The sequence below is a fragment of the Chiloscyllium plagiosum genome, unplaced genomic scaffold (genome assembly GCF_037043375.1).
Source record: "Chiloscyllium plagiosum isolate Xiang-an unplaced genomic scaffold, Cpla_swu_hap1 HiC_scaffold_17, whole genome shotgun sequence".
Lineage (NCBI taxonomy): Eukaryota > Metazoa > Chordata > Chondrichthyes > Orectolobiformes > Hemiscylliidae > Chiloscyllium > Chiloscyllium plagiosum.
The window spans coordinates 4,100,200-4,119,128 of record NW_028270155.1 but is presented as its reverse complement, the minus strand read 5'-3'; the positions used below and the strand labels follow the sequence as shown (position 1 = coordinate 4,119,128).

Below are 18,929 nucleotides of genomic sequence, written 5' to 3'. Positions count from 1 at the left end.
TCAGGCAGTGAGGATGAAAAAATCTCAACTCAGCATTCCTCTGAGCTTTCCACCTTATGTCTTAAATCTATGCTTGATGGTTATTGACCCCTTTTCTAAAGGAAAAAGAGCCTTCCTGTTAGCCCTATCTGTGCCCTCAATCAGATCATCTCTTAATTTTCATTACTCCATGGAAATTAATCACAGCTTATCCACGATTTCCTCATAGCTCAGACTGTCCAGCCCTGATGAAATCTTGGTAAACTTCTGTCCCTGTTTAGTGCAATCACGTCCTTCCCAGGATTACACAGACCACTCCAGCTATGGTCCAATCAACACTTTACCCAGTACCAGCATAACCTCCCTGTTTTTGTATTCACTGCCTCGGCTCATAAAGGTAAGAATCCCATAATACATTCTTAACCACCTTACGTACCTGTCCTGCTACCTTCAGGGATCAGCTAATATGCTTACTGAGCTCTCTCAGATATTAAGTACTTTCTAGGATCTGATCATTCAGAATATAATTCCTTGCTTGATTTGATTTGATTTATTATGTCACATTTACATAGGTTTTGTTTTTCATGTAAGACAGGCAGATCATACCATACAAAGTGCATTAGGGTAATAAAACAGAGTGAGGAATACAGTGTTATGGTTGAAGAGAAGATGCGCAAAGAGCGAGATCGACATTAAATTTAAAATTTGAGAGGTTCATTCAGGAGTTGAAGAACAGCGGGGGAAAAGCTGTTCTTGAATCTGTTGGTATGAGTGTTTAAGCTGTTGCATCTTTTGCCCAACGGAAGAGGTTGGAAGAGATTATAACTGAAGTGCGAGGGGTCTTTGATTATATTGGCTGACTTTCCCAGGTAGCGAGAAGTATAGGTGGAGTCAGTGGATGGAAGGTTGGCTTGTGTGATGGTCTGGGCTGTTTTCACAACTCTCTGTAGTTTGTTATGATCCTGGGCAAAGCAGTTGCTATACTAAGCCGTGATACATAGAACATAGAACGTTACAGCGCAGTACAGGCCCTTCGGCCCTCAATGTTGCGCCAACCTATGAAACCAATCTGAAGCCCATTTAACCTACACTACTTCATTCTCATCCATGTGTTTATCCAATGACCATTTAAATGCCCTTAAAGTTGGCCGGTCTACTGCTGTTGCAGGCAGGGCATTCCACATCCTTAGTACGCTCGGAGTAAAGAACCTACCTCTGACATCTGTCCTACTTCTATCACTCCTCATTTTAAAGTTATGTCCCCTTGGGCTAACCATTACCATCCAGGGAAAAAGGCTCTCACTGTCCAACGTATCTAATCCTCTGATCATCTTGTATGTCTCTATCAAGTCACGTCTCAACCTTCTTTCAAATGAAAACAGCCTCAAGTCACTCAGCCTTTCCTCATTTGAATAGAATGTTTTCTGTGGTGCATCTATGAAAATTCATAAGAGTCTTTATAGACATGCCGAATTTCCTTAGCCTGCTGAGGAAGTAGAGGTATTGCTGTGTTTTTATGACCATGGCAGGTCCAGGACCAGGACAGATTGTTGGTGAACATTAGTCCTCGGAACTTGATGCTGTCATCCATTTCCACCTCAGCACCATTGAAGTAGATAGAGGTGTACTCTCCGACTTGCTTTCTGAAGTCAATGACCAGCTCCTTCATTTTGCTGACATTGAGGGAGAGATTCTTATCTTTCCACCAGGTCACCAAGCACTCTATCTCATCCTGTATTGTAAACCTTCCCCAAATGCATTACCTTACACTTTTTCAGGTTGAATTCCATTTGCCACCGCTCTGCCCAGCTGACCAGTCTGTTGGTATCCTCTTACCATTTATAGCTATCCTTCTCACGATTTACCACCTGACCAATTTTTGTGTTATCCATGAACTTTTTAATCATTTCCCCACAAACAGCAGGGGCCTCAGTGCTGAGCCGTATGGAACCCCACTGGAAACACCCCTCTACCATCACTTTCTGCTTCCTGCTTTTCAGCCAGTTTTGGATCCAAGGTGTCACTTTCGTTGGATCCCATGGGATCATACTTCCTTGACCAGTCTGCCATGAGGGACTGCATCAAAAACCCTGCTAAAGTCTGTGTAAACTACATCAAATGCATTACCCTCATTAACGCTCTTGTTTACTTCCTCATAAAACTCAACCAAATTTGTCAAAACATTTTCTTAACATATCCATGCAGACTATTCCTGATTAATCCCTTTCTATCCAAGTGACGATATATCTATTCCTGAGAGTTCTTTGGAATAACATCCCCACCACTGAGGTTAGACTGACTGGCCTGTAATTTCTTGGATCTATCTCTTCCTCCCTGTTTTAATAATGAGACAATGTTAATAGCCCTCCAGTCCTCAGGCACCTCACCTGTAGCCAATGAGAATTCCAGAATTACTGGCAGACCCATGATATCTTGTCCATTCCCTTGCTCAACAGCCTGGGATACATTTCATCCAGCTTGCCAATTTATCTAATTTTAAAGCTGTGAAACCTCAGTTGTTCTTGATTTATGAAAATGACATAGATGAAACAAAGGAAGGTACGGTTGTCAACTTTGCTAGGAACACAAAGGTAGATGGAAAGTAAGTTGTAAAGAGGATGCAAGAAGGTTACAAAAAGATGTAGGTATGCTTAGTGTATGGGTAACGATAAATCAAAAGGAGCATAATGTGGGAAGTAGAATTGTCCATTTTGACTGAAAAATAAGCAAACGATCTAAATGGTGAGTGTTCTGAGGGATCTAGGTGTCTTTTCTCATTGTTACGGTTCAGTGCAGTTCACACTAAATCAAGCCCCACTATTCTCAGAGTTGTTGCAGAAGGTAAAGTTGGAAAGAAAATTTGCAAAGTCCCCAAACTAATTGATTTTTCGGATCCCAATTTATAGAAAGCATGCATTACGTTTCTATACTTAATAAGAATCATATTTTATTACACGTAACTAGGCTCTAGTTACAAGGAAACAATTAAATTGCATAAATTGGACAATTAAAACTCTACACCTCTTATAAACTACTTGTTTAATATACAGACCGACAAACAGATAGGAGAAAAAGAAACAAATGGTGGAGGAAGAATTGGAAATACAGTTCTGTAATCTGTGTTCCTAAGATCTGATGAGTTGGTTCTTGCTGATCTGAAGTTTTCTTTTCATCCTTCCTTTTTCCAAATTCTTCTGCTGGTTTGCAACAGACACACGATGACTGGTTTACTAATGAAAAGTCTCTGACTTGTTCAATTCAGAGTCATGAGTTGCAGCATCTGCTGAAGGCAAGATATGCTGCTTTTCTTCAGGTTTAAAGTGACTTACAAAGAGTACGAGAGGGGAGTGTTTTGGCTACTGCAGACCTGGTTTCTACTCTGATCTGACTAGCTTCTCACAGTCTTGTTCATAGCCTAAACTATTCAGCCACCTGACAACCAATTACATAGGTGTTGGCAGACAGAACTGTCATCATTTATAACTGGCAACGAGTTCACACCAATCAGCTTCACTCATAAACAAGCCCTTGGCTCCAGTTCATTTGCACGTTGCTGGAGCACACAGCTACACTAACAGGGTTCAGAAATGCTATCAAATTCCTTACTTTCAAAACGTGCAGCCATCCTTGTAAATGGATGGGTTTCAAAACAGTTTTTTTCTCATTTCAGTCTGCAGTTTTACAAAACACAAAAATAAAAAGACACAGACTTTACAGCATGAATTGCAAGAGGTTAGTACAGCAAATAGTTTGTAAAGCATAAAAAAAATTATTTGGATGTAGGTTTGTTCACTGAGGTGGAAGGTTCATTTTCAGACGTTTCATCACCATACTAGGTAACAACAGTGAGGCTCCTGTGAAGTTCTGGTATTATGTCCCCCTTTCTATCTACGTGTTTAGGTTTCCTTGTATTGGTGATGTCATTTCCTGTATTGCTGATGTCATTTCCTGTTCTTTTTCTCAGAAGATGGCAGATGGGGTCCAAGTCGATGTGTTTGTTGACAGACAACCTAAACACACAGAAAGCGGGACATAACACCAGTGCTTCACCAGACGCTCACTGATGATGTTACCTAGTATGATGATGAAGCAACTGAAAACAAAATTTCTAGCTCAGCAAGCAAACCTACATCCAGAACCTCAACCTGAGCTACAAATCTTCTCAAAACTCACTAATGTTATTATTTGTTGTGAGGCAAACTGAGTTGAAAACTAGGGAGTTAATGCTTCAATTACACAAGGCACTGAGGAGACCACATCAGGGGTGCTGTGCACGGTATTGATCATCTTATTTTAGAAAGACATTCGAGGCAGTTCAGTGAAGGATTAACAGACTGATACATGGAATGGGTGGGTTGTCTTATTATGAAAGGTTGGACAGGCTGGGCCTATAACGACTGGAGTCTCAAAGAGTAAAAGGTTGACTAGATTGAAACATGTAAGATCCAGTGGGGTCTTGATAGCGTAGATGTAGAGCAGATGTTTCTTTTATGATCGAATCTGGAAAGAGAGGTCATTGTTTAAAAATCAGGGGTCAACCACATAAAGTCCCAAAACGTTGACTTTTTCAACTTCCTGACGCTGTCAGACTTGCTGTGTTCTTCCAGCCTCCTGTTTGACCACTTAAAACAGAAGAGGATAATATTTTTTCCCTCAGTGGCTTGAGAATCTTTGAATCTTTCTGCTTTTAAGGTGCTGATAGCAGAGTCCTTGAATATTTTTAAGGCAGAGTTTGATGGATTCTTGTTAACCAAGAGGTTGAAAGGTTTCAGAGGTAGTCAGAAAGGTAGACTTGAGGTTATAATCAGATCAACTATGTTCTTAATTAATGGCGGTGCAGGCTCGAGGGGCTGAATGACCTATTCCTGTTCCTGAGTCATATGCTTGTATGTATGTAAGTCCATAAATGTAACACTCCCCTATATCTACCTGTGAACTTTATAGCACATGATAGATAGTGATTCAAGAATAGAAAACCTTTCTAATTGGTCTTCCATAGCTCAGGGTGGCTGAATACAACTTTACTATCTCTTCTGTCCCAGTAGACATAGCTAACTCAGTGCAGGTTGGTGCCTCAACCTGGGAGCTGATGCATAATGATAAAACAGCTGGTTTATTTTTTAGCACACTGAAATAATTTGATAGGGAAGATGTGGAGAAGATACTTCCAACTGTAGGGAAAATCAGAACTGGTCATCGTAAAGATAAGATCATCCATATGAAATTCAGGTGAAATTTCGACTCAAAGAGCAACAGAATGTGGAACCCACTCCCACTGTAAGCATTTGAAGTATTACTGCCTTTATGAGGAAAGTGCATAAGCACAAGGGACCTCGAACAGCAGGCAGTATTATAGTTGAATGAAATATCGTAGGAAGAGACTCATGTAGAAAATGAACTCCAGCTGGAAATGAATATTCTATTTCTCTGCTCCAGATACAATGTAATAATTCAGCTAACAAAGAAAAATTGTATTTCTACAATACATTTCCCACACTGCAAAGATCCCAAATGACCTTGGTGAAAGTATTTTCTATTTTAATCACTGTTCAAATTACGCAATGCAAATTCCAGCAAATAGTCAAATGACATCAAAATTGGAGGTGTAGTGGACAACAAAGAAGATTACCTCAGAGTACAACGGGATCTTGATCAGTTAGGCCAATGGGCTGAGGAATGGCAGATGGAGTTTAATTTAGATAAATGTGAGGTATTGCATATCTGGAAGGCAAATCGGGAAGGACTTACCCACTTAATGGTAAGGTCCTGGGGAGTGTTGCTGAACAAAGCGACCTTGGACTGCAGGCTCATTGTTGCTTGAAAGTGAATCTCTGGTAGATAGGATAGTGAAGAAGGCGTTTGCTATGCTTTCCCGGCTCAGGCGACTGACTGTGTGGAGTTTGCACATTCTCCCCGTGTCTGCGTGGGTTTCCTCCGGGTGCTCCGGTTTCCTCCCACAGTCCAAAGATGTGCAGGTCAGGTGAATTGGCCATGCTAAATTGCCTGTAGTGCTAGGTAAAGGGGTAAATGTAGGGGAATGGGCGGGTTGCGCTTCGGAGGGTTGGTGTGGACTTGTTAGGCCGAAGGGCCTGTTTGAGGAGAAAGTGAGGTCTGCAGATGCTGGAGATCAAAGTTGAAACTTTATTGCTGGAACAGCACAGCAGGTCAGGCAGCATCCAGGGAACAGGAGATTCGACGTTTCGGGCACAGGCCCTTCTTCAGGAATGAGCAGAGAGTGTTCAGCAGGAGAAGATAAAAGGTAGGGAGGAGGGACTTGGAGGAGGGGAGTTGGAAATGTGATAGGTGGAAAGAGGTCAAGGTGAGGGTGATAGGTCGGAGTAGGGTGGAGGCGGAGAGGTCAAGAAGAAGACTGCAGGTCAGGAAGGCGGTGCCGGGCTGGAAGGATCCGGCTGAGACAGGGTGGGGGGAGGGGGGATGAAGAAACTGGTGAAGTCCAAGTTCATCCCCTGCGGTTGGAGGGTTCCCAGTCGGAAGATAAGACGCTCCTCCTCCGACCGTCGGGTTGTTGTGGTTTGGCGGTGGATGAGTCCAATGACCTGCATATCCTCGGTGGAGTGGGAGGGGGAGTTGAAATGCTGTGCCACAGGTTGGTTGGGTTGGTTCGTCCGGGTGGCCCAGAGGTGCTCTCTGAATCGCTCCGCAAGTAGGCGGCCTGTCTCCCCAATATAGAGGAGGCCACACCGGCTGCAGCGGATGCACACTGTAAGTAATCTAATCCAATCTTTATTGGTCAGTGCATTGAGTATAGGAGTTGGGATGTCATGTTGCGATTGTACAGAACATTGGTTGGGCCACTTGGAATTTTGTATGCAATTCTGGTCTCCCTCCTGTCGGGAAAGTTGTTGTGAAACTTGAGAGGGTTCAGAAATAATATATAAGGATGTTGCCAGGGTTGGGAGATTTGAGCTATAGGGAGAGGCTGAATAGTCTGGGGCTGTTTTCCCTGGAATGTCAGAGGCTGAGGGGTGACATTATCGAGGTTTATAAAATCAAAAGGGCAAGTATAGGATAAATTACAGTTTTTCCCTGGGATGGGGGAGTCCAGAATTAGAGGGTTAGGGTGAGAGGGGAAAAATTTAAAAGGGACAATAGGGGCACCTTTTTCATGCAGAGGTAGTGCGTGTATGGAATGCCTATGTACTTCGTTAAGTTCTCCTTCACTCTACCTATAAGCGTTGATCATTGCCAATCCTTTACCTTACAGTTGGAGAGAGTATCTTCTACTGTATCTTCTTTGGAAACCTTATAAAATTAGTTTCCTGAACCAAGCTCCAAGTTAGAATAAAGACCTTTGACTTTCTCTGTTAGCCCCTGTTTCCCTTGTCTGATTTTTAAAAATGTAAATACAAGTTATTGTTGATCCAAATGGTTGCTGCTTGCAGGTATCAAGTGGGGGTTAGGGCTGAGAATGTTGGTTAATCTGTTGAACATGGAATTTTCACACATTGCTTGATCTTCACTGCTTGTAATTAAGTTGGAGTGGATGAATGTTGCCAGCAACAAAACATGTATTGAAAGTGCATGAGGCATTTTCTTATGTATCTTTCTTCTCTAAATGATCTCTAGGACCATGAATGGTACGAACAAGCAACAGATGTTCGGACGCAACTGAAATTCTTTGAACATCTGGAGCGACTGGAAAAACAACGGAAGGATGATCAGGAGAGAGAAATTCTATTAAAAGCAGCAAAGGTATGGACTGATCAGTGATGAAACCAAGTTTTCAGTTGGCATCAGTTTAAACATGAATTTTCATAGATTTCGAGAGAATGGAGCTAAAACACAAACTGTCCCCCTTTCCTCTCAGTCCCCTTCCTTTCAAAGCAAAGTACATGAAAAGAAGCAGAGTTCATGAGCATAGCTACTAGGTTCTGTTTTAGAATTTGGCTCAAAGAGGCAGGGTAGCATGTTGTTGATTACTGGACCGTGGTTTCAATTTTCATTTCACAGAACACTGATTAACCACTGGAGTGCAGTAGTGGAATGAGCAACATCTTGTCTATCATAAATTCAGCTTCAGAAAATATAGTTGGTATGTGACTCTAAGTGAACTTTTTAAAATTTTAAGTTCATACACATGTCTGGTTAAGTGGGCAAGAGCCAACTTGGTGACATTGCACATTTGGATATTTGTGCCTGTCCTCCTCCAATTCCCACTTTGCCCAAAATTGAATGTCTCTAACTTCAAGTTTTGTGCCGAAAACACTGGCGCACTATTCTTGAGTCATCCAGAGTTTCTTTGCAGAATTTGACACAGTTCATCTTGCATGGTTGGCATGGACGAGTTGGACCAAAGGGTCTGTTTCCGTGCTGTACATCTCTATGACTCTGTGACATCCACTATTTGTCTTCTGTGATCCTGCCATGAGGCACTGCCCTTTGTTTCTGATGTGGAGATGCCGGTATTGGACTGGGGTGGACAAAATCAGAAGTCAAGAGGTTATATCCAACAGGTTTATTTGAAATTACAAGCTTTCAGAACTCTGCTCCTTTGTCAGGTAAAGTCACTTCACCTGACAAAGGAGCAACGCTCCAAAAGCTAGTGCTTCCAAATAAACCTGTTGGACTATAACCTGGTATCATACAAATTCTCCCTTTGGTTCTGGTCTATCTTTAGCTTTCTGCGGTAGCTTCCTCTTTGTGACCTGCTTATTACCATTGTTGGAAAGATTCATCATTTGACCCTTTGTTCCTTGCACAGATCCTTGTTGATAACATCTTTAAGTGCAGGTGAAAGTGAGGACTGCAGACGCTGGAGATCAGAGTCAAGATTAGAATGGTGCTGGAAAAGCACAGCAGGTCAGGCAGCATCAGAGAAGCAGGAAAATCGACGTTTTGGGTAGGAGCTCCTCCAGCACCACTCTTACCTTTAAGTGCAGATCAACTTCCATGTTTAGATCTATGTCTGACTCCCTGTTTCTGTCGTGACCATTGTCAGAGTGGCACTCTGCTGTACAATTCTTTGACTGACATCAAATCATGGAAAGCACAAGCTTATTCCAATTTAATGCTTGTAAAACTGAAGCAACTCTGTATGACTCCTGTCAGAAATGTCACGAAACCCCCACTTCCCTCACCTTTCCACTGTGTCCCAGAAAGGGTGACCTTTCTTAGTCATCTCCTTCACCATCTCCCATCACTCAGCTTTTTACGCTTATTCTCAGGATGTAGACGTAACTGGCAAAGCTAGCATGCATTGCTCATCCTTAGCTGCCCTTCGTGAGCCATTGTCTTAACCAGAAGAATCTATGTGTTGAGGGTACTCTCCACAGTGATGTCAGGAATGGAGAATTGTCTCTGTGATCCATTGTGAGGGGCATGATTGGATTGAAAACACAACAAGTAAGCTTTTGTTAAATTTCTATGTGATGAGTTGTTGAGGTAGGTTGCATCTGAAATGAGGTACATACCCTAACTGCTAAACCTCTTGCCCACCCCTACAAGTATAAATTTGGAAAAGGAAACTAAAAGTACAAACCAGGGTTACATTCTTGAGCATTGTGTTGACCAATTCTTAGGAGAACTTTGATGTGAGGACTGCAAACTCACCTGGCTGGCCTTTCCAGCTCTTCTGATGTTATTTTGCAGAAAATTAATTCCATTCTTGTGAGCAATAAGCTTACTATATTTTCTTTGATCATTACAGAAATATTAATAATAAAGCAATGTGCATCTGGCCATAACTGGTCTGGTGTGGTTTTTAATCAATTGAAGTGATCATAAGTTATTTAAAATATGGTGATTCTATGACATATCCTTAATCTTTCAAAAAACATTTAGTAACACAGGTCGGTTTGAAACTTGAATTAACAAGTACAGTCCAATGGAGGTAATAGCAGAGAAACTGCAGTTATGTCTATGTCCTTGATACCTGTATTTTTGCATCAACAAAAGGTTTTTTGGGGTGTTAGAACCCTGTGCTCTCTCTCAGAGCTTCTATGTTGTAAGTAATCTGAGAATTCAGGATCCTGACAAGGGCAGAGGGAAGCAACAAATTAAATTTTGGAATGAAAACAAAATATTGAGGATACTAGAAATCTAAAATAAACCAGAAACTACTGGACGTGCTCAACATTTCTGGCAGTATCTGTGGAGAAGGAAACAGAGTGAATATATGAAATGTTTACTCTGATTTTCTATCTGCAAATGCTGCCAGACCTGAGTATTTTAAGTACTTTTTCATGTTTAATGTTTGAACAATTTGAATGATTTATTGTCACTTGCATTTTGCAGTGAATAATACAGTACAATACAGTGAAAAGCTTCAACTGTCGCCACAATCTGATGCCATTTTGAAAGTTTTAGAATAAAAAAAGTAAAAAGATACAACTGAAAGAGAGTCTGAACTAACCCCACAAAGGCCAGTATCGCATCACCAAATCACCCTTTATTTACACGTGGAAAGCCCTTGACACTGATCCAGCTCCCTCAGAGACAGCTGTCAGAGTGACCAGGATGTCTGACATTCCTCTTGATAGCTGTCTGCCAAATTTAACAAATCTGTCAGCCAGATTAACAGTCCCAATCAGGGAATTTATATTCTATGAGGTACACCTGGCTGAATTTGCTACAGTCAATACATCCCTCCATGTTGTTGTGGTTCTGTTCGCCGAGCTGGAAGTTTTTGTTGCAAACGTTTCATCCCCTGGCTAGGCAACATCATCAGTGCTTGGGAGCCTCCTGCGAAGTGCTTCTTTGATGTTTCCTCCGGTGTTTATAGTGGTCTGTCCCTGCCGCTTCCGGTTGTCAGTTTCAGCTGTCTGCTGTAGTGGTTGGTATATTGGGTCCAGGTCGATGTGTTTGTTGATGGAGTTTGTGGATGAATGCCATGCCTCTAGGAATTCCCTGGCTGTTCTCTGTCTGGCTTGCCCTATGATAGTAGTGTTGTCCCAATCGAATTCATGTTGCTTGTTGTCTGCGTGTGTGGCTACTAAGGATAGCTGGTCGTGTCGTTTCGTGGCTAGTTGATGTTCATGTATGCGGATTGTTAGCTGTCTTCCTGTTTGTCCTATTTCGTGTTTAGTGCAGTCCTTGCATGGTATTTTGTACACTACATTCGTCTTGCTCATGTTGGGTATCGGGTCCTTCGTTCTGGTGAGTTGTTGTCTGAGCGTGGCTGTTGGTTTGTGTGCCGTTATGAGTCCTAGGGGTCGCAGTCAGTCTGGCTGTCAGTTCCAAGATGCTCCTGATGTATAGTAGTGTGGCTAGTCCTTTTGGTTGTGGTATGTCCTCATTCCGTTGTCTTTCTCTTAGGCATCTGTTGATGAAGTTGCGCGGGTATCCGTTTTTGGCGAATACCTTGTATAGGTGTTCCTCTTCTTCTTTTTGCAGTTCTGGTGTACTGCAGTATGTTGTGGCCCTTTTGAATAGTGTCCTGATGCAGCTTCGTTTGTGTGTGTTGGGGTGGTTACTTTCATAGTTTAGGACTTGGTCTGTGTGTGTGGCTTTCCTGTATACTCTTGTAGTGAATTCTCTGTCTGGTGTTCTCTGTACCATCACGTCTAGGAATGGGAGTTGGCTATCCTTTTCTTCTTCTCTCGTGAATCGGATTCCTGTGAGTGTGGCGTTGATGATCCGGTGTGTTTTTTTATTTCCGTGTTTTTAATGATTACAAACGTGTCATCGACATATCTGACCCAGAGTTTGGGTTGAATTTGTGGTAGGACTGTTTGTTCTAACCTTTGCATAACTGCCTCTGCTATGAGTCCCGAGATTGGTGATCCCATGGGTGTTCCGTTGATTTGTTCGTATATCTGGTTGTTGAATGTGAAGTGTGTTGTGAGGCACAAGTCCAGTAGTTTAAGTATGCCGTCTTTGTTGATAGGTTCAGCGTCCTGTTTTCTGTTCTGTATGTCCAGTAGGTTGGCTATTGTTTCTCTGGCTAGGGTTTTGTCAATCGAAGTGAACAGTGCCGTCACGTCGAATGATATCATGGTTTCTTCTTTGTCTATGTGTATATTTCTGATGATGTCCAAGAATTCCTGTGTTGATTGTATAGAGTGTTTGGATCCGCTGACCAGGTGTTTCCGTTTCTGTTGTAGTTCTTTGGCCAGTTTGTATGATGGTGTCCCTGGTAGTGATACTATGGGTCTGAGTGGGATGTCTGGTTCCCTCCAATTCTGAGTCCGAGGATATAGGCCAGTTCTTTTTTTTTGTAGCTCCTCCTGAGGTGTTTTAGCCCTGGGCCAGGATCCTCCAACTTCTGCTTCAGATACAAGCAGCGTGTAACATACAGTAACTCACCTCTTTCGCTTGGAATGTCTTGGAAGACATTCCTTCTCCTTTTCTGGCGGCAAAGGCATTGAGGTGGTGATATCTACCTTGTCCATCTCAGATTCTGAGGTATCTTCACCACTTGATGGGAATGGAGAACCCACGGGTTCTGGAACAGTTGGAAAGACAATCAAGGAGCCTGTTTGTGAGTTTGCAGCTTTCATATGGTCTGTGTGCTTGTTCAGCAGTGTCACCTAACACTTTAAATGTCCCTGGACCTGACCTTGTGTCTCTTACCTGTGCAGGGCCATTCCTGTGGCTCCTACACCAAACTTTGTCCCCTGAAATAACTTCTCTGTCTTGGTTAGCAGAATCTTGTGTCTGGCATTGGCGTTCCTGGTGTCATCTCACCCTCCCCACCCCAGATAAAGGGCTCCTGCCCGAAACGTCGATTTTTCTGCTCCTCGGATGCTGCCTGACCTGCTGTGCTTTTCCAGCACCACTCGAATCTTGACTCTAATCTCCAGCATCTGCAGTCCTCACATTCGCCTGGCTGTTTCCTTAAGCCTGGCTGCAAAGTTTGGACTGCTCTTTCTGCCAGTAGATTGGATTATGGATGGTATGGATTTGTCTTTATACGATTTGACTTTAGGAAATATTCAAATTCTCTGCTGGTAAACGATAGTCTGTTATCTGCAACCAACATTTCAGGGAGTCCTTGTATTGCAAAAAATGCATGCAGTTTTGTTGTCATCCCCATGTTTGACGATTGAATGATATACATGTCCAGCCATTTTGAGTGGGTGTCCACAATGACCAAGAATATTCAGCCCATGAAAGGACCTGATAAGTCAATGTGTAACTGAGTCCAGGGTTTACCTGCCCATTCCCAGGAATGTGGGGGAGCTGCTGGTGGTAATTTCTGTCCTTGTTGACATTCTGGGCACTGCCCCACTGATGCAACTATATCTGCATCCACTCCTGGACATCAGACATAACCTTTCACCAAAATCTTTATTTTGGAAGCCTTCAATGGAGTTCAGCTGGTGGCGATCTTTGCTTAGGAAATCACTTTCTCCCCATAATAATATGATGTCCTTATTCTACAATCTAGTCTTTCTGGGTCCAAAAGAGTTTCAATTCTGGTTCTGACAGCCCTTTGGATCCCCCCGTCACCACCAGCTCTGTCAGTTTTGTCAAGACTGGATTGTTCTGTGTCCAAAGTCTGATATTGTCAGCTGTGACTAGAAGTGTGTCCAAAAACTTTAAAACCATTACGGACTTTTTAAGTATACCTAACAGGGGTATGTGATCTGTTGTTATTACAAATTAGCATCCGTAAATGACTTTATGATTCCAAGTATGATCGCCACATTTTCCTTCACTCTCTGGGCGTATTTCTGCTCTGCATTAGCCAAAGTCCTGGATGCATATGCTATTGGGCATGCCTCTCCGTTGGGCCACCAATAAGCTAATGCTATCCCGATGTCATACAGGGTGGCATCACATGTCATTACTAGATCTCGTTTGGGATCATAGTTTGCCAAAACCTTAGAAGATATCTGTTTCTTAATTGTTACGACAGCAATGACTTGGCTACGTGACCAGTTTGTTTGAAGAGTTGATGCACAGGTACCAGGATGGAGGCCAGGTTATGAGTTAACTTTTCATAATAGTTCACCAGCCCAAGGATAGGCCTAAGTTCTGGGAGCCAAGGTACTTTTGATCACCCTAATTTTATCTTTCGATGGGTGTAACCCGGTCTGCTCAACTCTGTAGCCCAAGTAGGTCACTTGGGGGTGCCTGGAGCAGACATTTTCCCTTCTAACTCAGGGAACTCAGAGAGTTCCTGGCTCCACTGCCAGGCCAGGCCACCACCGTGTCAGGAATCTTGCTCCAGCTATTCTCCACTGACATGTCACCTTACTGACACCACCATCTTGAAGTATCCACTGCTGCTATTTGACCATCAAGAAGCTGCTGCCATTCTGTGCACGGCCCACTCTCACTGCACTCAATACTGTACTTTGAAAGTTAGGTTTATGTGCTCAACACAACCCTGTCTAACAGCATACTTGTTTGATTATATTCCTGGCTTTCATATTTGTAGAATACTAAAATTTAGGCGGTAAATGAAAGAATGAAGAAGTTATTATTTTCCTCCACTGCTATTTTGATGTACTTGGAGAAACGTAAGCTTTAATTTGCATTTGTGTATGTCCCAGTGCCCTTGATGCCTTGGATTTTTCTGTTTGCTTGTTTTTGCTAGGTTTTGCTCACTGTGATGCATAAATTGTTTTAAAACCAGCTGTTAAAGCCTATGCTTTTTTTTCTCTCTCTTTCCTTAACTGCTTAGAGTCGCTCCAGGCAAGAGGACCCTGAACATGCGAGGCTAAAGCAGAAAGCAAAGGAGGTAAGGAAAACTTAAGATTGCTATGCTTGATCTTTCTAGGCTTTACTGATTAATTTTTCATGTTCAAGTGCTAGTGTCACACTAATAACAATCAGACTTGTAAAAAGTTGTCTTCATTTTTCTTCCCTTTGGCAAAACCCTCCCCCAACCATCACCAACAAATAACGACTTATCTCAAGCTAGTTCCAGTCATGTTTGAAGTCATTCATAGAAGGTTAAAACATTTACAATGGTTACCTTATGGTGTAATACAACATGATTATTCCCAGATTATTTTATTCTGGAATTACTAATTTTGAAGAAGAAATATTTCATTTTGCTTTATATCCTTTTAGACATTTTGGAATGAGAATGTTGTTCTTAAGTTTTGGTCTGTGGTGACGGTTTTATAGGAATTATTTACAGCTGAGCCTTGGAATGGGATTTGGGTTTGGATTGCTACTTCTACTGTTTGATGTTGATTGCCAAGCTGTTGGGAACATAGGAACAGGAATAGGCCATTCAGCCCCTCGGACTTTCTCCATCATTCAATAAGATCATGGCTGACCTGTGGCCTCATTCCATATGCATACCTTAGACTCATATCCCTTGATGCAATTGCATAATAAAAAAATTAGTATCTCAGATTTAAATGTAACAATTGAATTAGCATCGACTGCCATTTGAGGAACATTGAACATTGAAATGCTTTCTAACATCTCTCCTGAATGGCTGGCCCTAATTCTTAGACTGTGCCTCCTGATTCTAGAATCTTCAACCAGTGGAAAAATTTATCTTTATCTACCCAGTCTTTCCTTGTTATCCTAAATACCTTGATTAGATCAGCCCTTCTAAATTCTTGAGAATAAAGACCTAATTTGTCCAACCTCTCCTCGTAACTTAACCCCTGAAGTCCAGGTATCATCCTTTTAAACCTGCGGTGAAATCCCTCCAAGAACAAATCTAAGGTGTAGTGCCCAGATCTGCTCATAGTAATATTAAGTAGGGACTGACTCGGGTTCCTCTGCCTGCACCACACTTGCTCTCTGGAAGACCAATTCCGCTCCAGAACACCCAAGATGGCTTCCTACTTCAAGGACTGCAATTTCCCCTCCCACGTGGTCAACAATGCCCTCCAGCGTATCTCCTCCACTTCCCACACCTTCACCCTTGAACCCCCACCTCTCCAATTGCAACAAGGACAGAAACCCCATGGTCCTCATCTTCCATCCTACCAAGCTCCGGATACAACACATCATCTTCTGCCATTTCCACCACCTACAATCAGACCTCACCACCAGAGGTATATTTCCCTCCCACCTCCATCTGTGTTCCACAGAGACCGTTCCCTCTGCGACTCCTTTGTTAAGTCTTTGCCTGTATCCAACCCACCCTCCATTCCCGGAACCTTCATTTGCCACCACAAGAGGTGTAAAACCTGCACCCACAACTCCCTCCTCACCTCTGTCCCAGGCCCCAAAGGATCCTTCCACAACTGGCTGAGATTTCCCTGCACCTCTAAACACCTTATCTACTGTGTCTGCTGCTCCCGATGAGGTCTTCTCTACATTGGGGAGACAGGATGCTAATTTGTGGAACGTTTCAGAGAACATCTCTGAGACACACACACCAATCAACCCCAACACCCTGTGGCTGACCGCTTCAACTCCCACTCACACTCTGCCAAGGACATGCAAGTCCTGGACCTCCTCCACCATCAAATTCTAGCCACCCGACTCCTGGAGGAAGAACACCTCAGCTTCCGCCTTGGGACCCTCCTGCCACACAAGATCAATGTCAATTTCACCAGTTTCCTATCTCCCCGCCTCACACCTTATCCCAGATCCAACCCTCCAACTTGGCACTGCGCTCTTGAACTGTCTTATCTGTCCATCTTTCTTCCCACCTATCTGCTCCACCCTCCAGTCCGACCTATTACCATCACCCTCCCACCTGCATCTATCTAGTGCATTCCTAGCTACCTTCAACCCAGCCACACGCTATTCCCATTTATCTCTCAACCCCCTTGGACCCTCCACCCCCACATTCCTGATGAAGTGCTTATGCTCAAAACGCCGACTCCTACTCCTCGGATGTTTCCTGACCGGTTATGCTTTTCTAGCGCTACACCTTCTGACTCTGACTCGGGGTTTGTATAACTGCAGCATTTTGTCTGCATCCTTATATTACAGCCCTTTAGATATGAAAGCCAGCATTCCATTGACCTCCTTCTGCACCTATTTGCAGCATGTTAAAGAGCTATGCACCCAAATCTCAATGGATATCCACTGTATTTGACTTAGTGCCTTCTAAACAAAAAACACCCTGATCTAAATATTTTCAGTCTGGAATGGATAAGCTTGCACTTGTTTATATTAAGATCCATCTGCCACAGCTTTGCCTAATCACCTAGTTTATCAATATGCTGTTGTAACTTTATGCTGTGGCCAACACTGTCTACTATGCTGCCCAATGTTGTGTCATCAGCAAATTTAAATGTTTGACTTTTCATGCCATTATCGAAGTCATTAATGAATATTGTGAATAATTAAGGCTCCAACACAGGTCCCTGCAGGACACTACTAGTTCCGTCCTGTCAGTTTGAGTACTTACCCGTTATTCTAAATGTATAGCCTGTACTATCAATGAGAATAAGGACAGCCAATGCACGGGGACACCATCAGCAAACCACCCTCTAAGTGACATATCATCCCAATCAGGATTTATGTCATTGCTTCACAGCTGTCAGTGGGAACCATGGAACTCATTCCATATGACATGGGAGCAGAAGTAGGTAATTTGGCTGATTATGGTGGCTCAGCTTTTTAATGAGTTTGCAGCTGATCTGGTAATCCTGAACTCCACTTTCCTGCTTTCTCCCAATACCCATTGACTACTGTTTAAAAATCTCTTTGTCAGCCTTGAATCTTCACACATCATTTTTCTATACACCAATGTGTACAGGCCCAATCTATTGAACCTTCTTTCATAAGAAATCCATTATTCTCTTCTACCTTGAAGACCATGGAAAGTATTTATTCAGCTCCTATGCTATTTCCTCATTTCCCGTTTATTATTTCCATAAACTCATGCTTTAGCAGGTTTATGTTCACATTGGCCTCACTTTTCCTTTCTTATGGATTTACTGTCTAAATTTAGGCTGTCCATACATATATCATTTGCACATTTACCAGATAAGTTATTTTCTCCATATTTTAGGTCATCTTTTGGTTTTCAAAATTTTCCCAATTCCCTGGTTTGAAATTAATTTTTGTCACATTGTATTTTTTCTTCCAATTTACTGCTATCCTTAACTTCGCTAGTTAACCATGGTTTGTTTATTTCATTCATAGAATCTTCTTTTTCCTTGTTGTGCCTCATGAACTATTTTCTAAAGTGTCTGTCATTCTTTCTCAATCATTTTTGCTGCTAAAAGCCATTCCAAGTTCCAACTAAGTCTGCACTCGTTCTTTTATAATTACCCTTATTTAAGTTTTGAAAAGTTGTAGCTCATGACGGTGGCACAGTGGTTAGCACTGTTGCCTCACAGCGCCAGAGACCCGGGTTCAAATCCCGCCTCAGGCGACTGACTGTGTGGAGTTTGCACGTTCTCCCCGTGTCTGCGTGGGTTTCCTCCGGGTGCTCCGGTTTCCTCCCACAGTCCAAAGATGTGCAGGTCAGGTGAATTGGCCATGCTAAATTGCCCACAGTGTTAAGTAAGGGGTAAATATAGGGGTATGGGTGGGTTGCGCTTCGGCGGGTCGGTGTGGACTTGTTGGGCCAAAGGGCCTGTTTCCACACTGTAATGTAATCTAATCTAATCATGACTTTCCCCATACTGAATGCTACATTCTACGATCTTATGATCATTGTTCCCCAGGGGATCTTTCACTCTGAAATCATTTCTTAAACCTGTCTCATTACACAAGACCAGATCAAAAATAGCCTGATCCTTGGTTGGATTCTTCCTTGTGACTACCGCTGCCAGTTTGACTTTCCCAATCTAGCTAAAGATTAAAGCCACTCATGTTAGTATGGTTTCTTTTTTACATGTCCTCATGGCCTCCTGATTCTGCCTCACTATAAAGCAGTACAGTAGGGGACCCTGTAGACAACTCTCACCAGTGTGTTTTTTCCCTGTTTCTTTCTTTCTTCCACCCACATGCTTTCCACATTTTCCAGTCCAAGATCAGTTTTTGCAATTGTACTTATTTCATCCCATACCAACAGTGCTATACCATCACCCGTAGGTGTTCAAGGTTTGTGTAAAGATTTGTCGCGCAGGTGCCGGTTGTTGTGGTTATGGTTATGTTCACCGAGCTGG

General features: G+C 42.7%; 1 protein-coding gene across 8 annotated transcripts in view; it reads left to right on the top strand.

The window, feature by feature from the left end:
* Window positions 1–18,929, top strand: part of LOC122558192 (transcription initiation factor TFIID subunit 4) — a 370,919-nt gene that overhangs the window by 171,242 nt on the left and 180,748 nt on the right. For all 8 annotated transcript variants that reach the window (XM_043706504.2, XM_087995688.1, XM_087995691.1 and 5 more), the window contains exons 13-14: window positions 7,567–7,692; window positions 14,570–14,626. In XM_043706504.2, coding sequence (XP_043562439.2) covers window positions 7,567–7,692; window positions 14,570–14,626 — 183 coding nt within the window. The remainder of the gene's footprint in view (window positions 1–7,566; window positions 7,693–14,569; window positions 14,627–18,929) is intronic.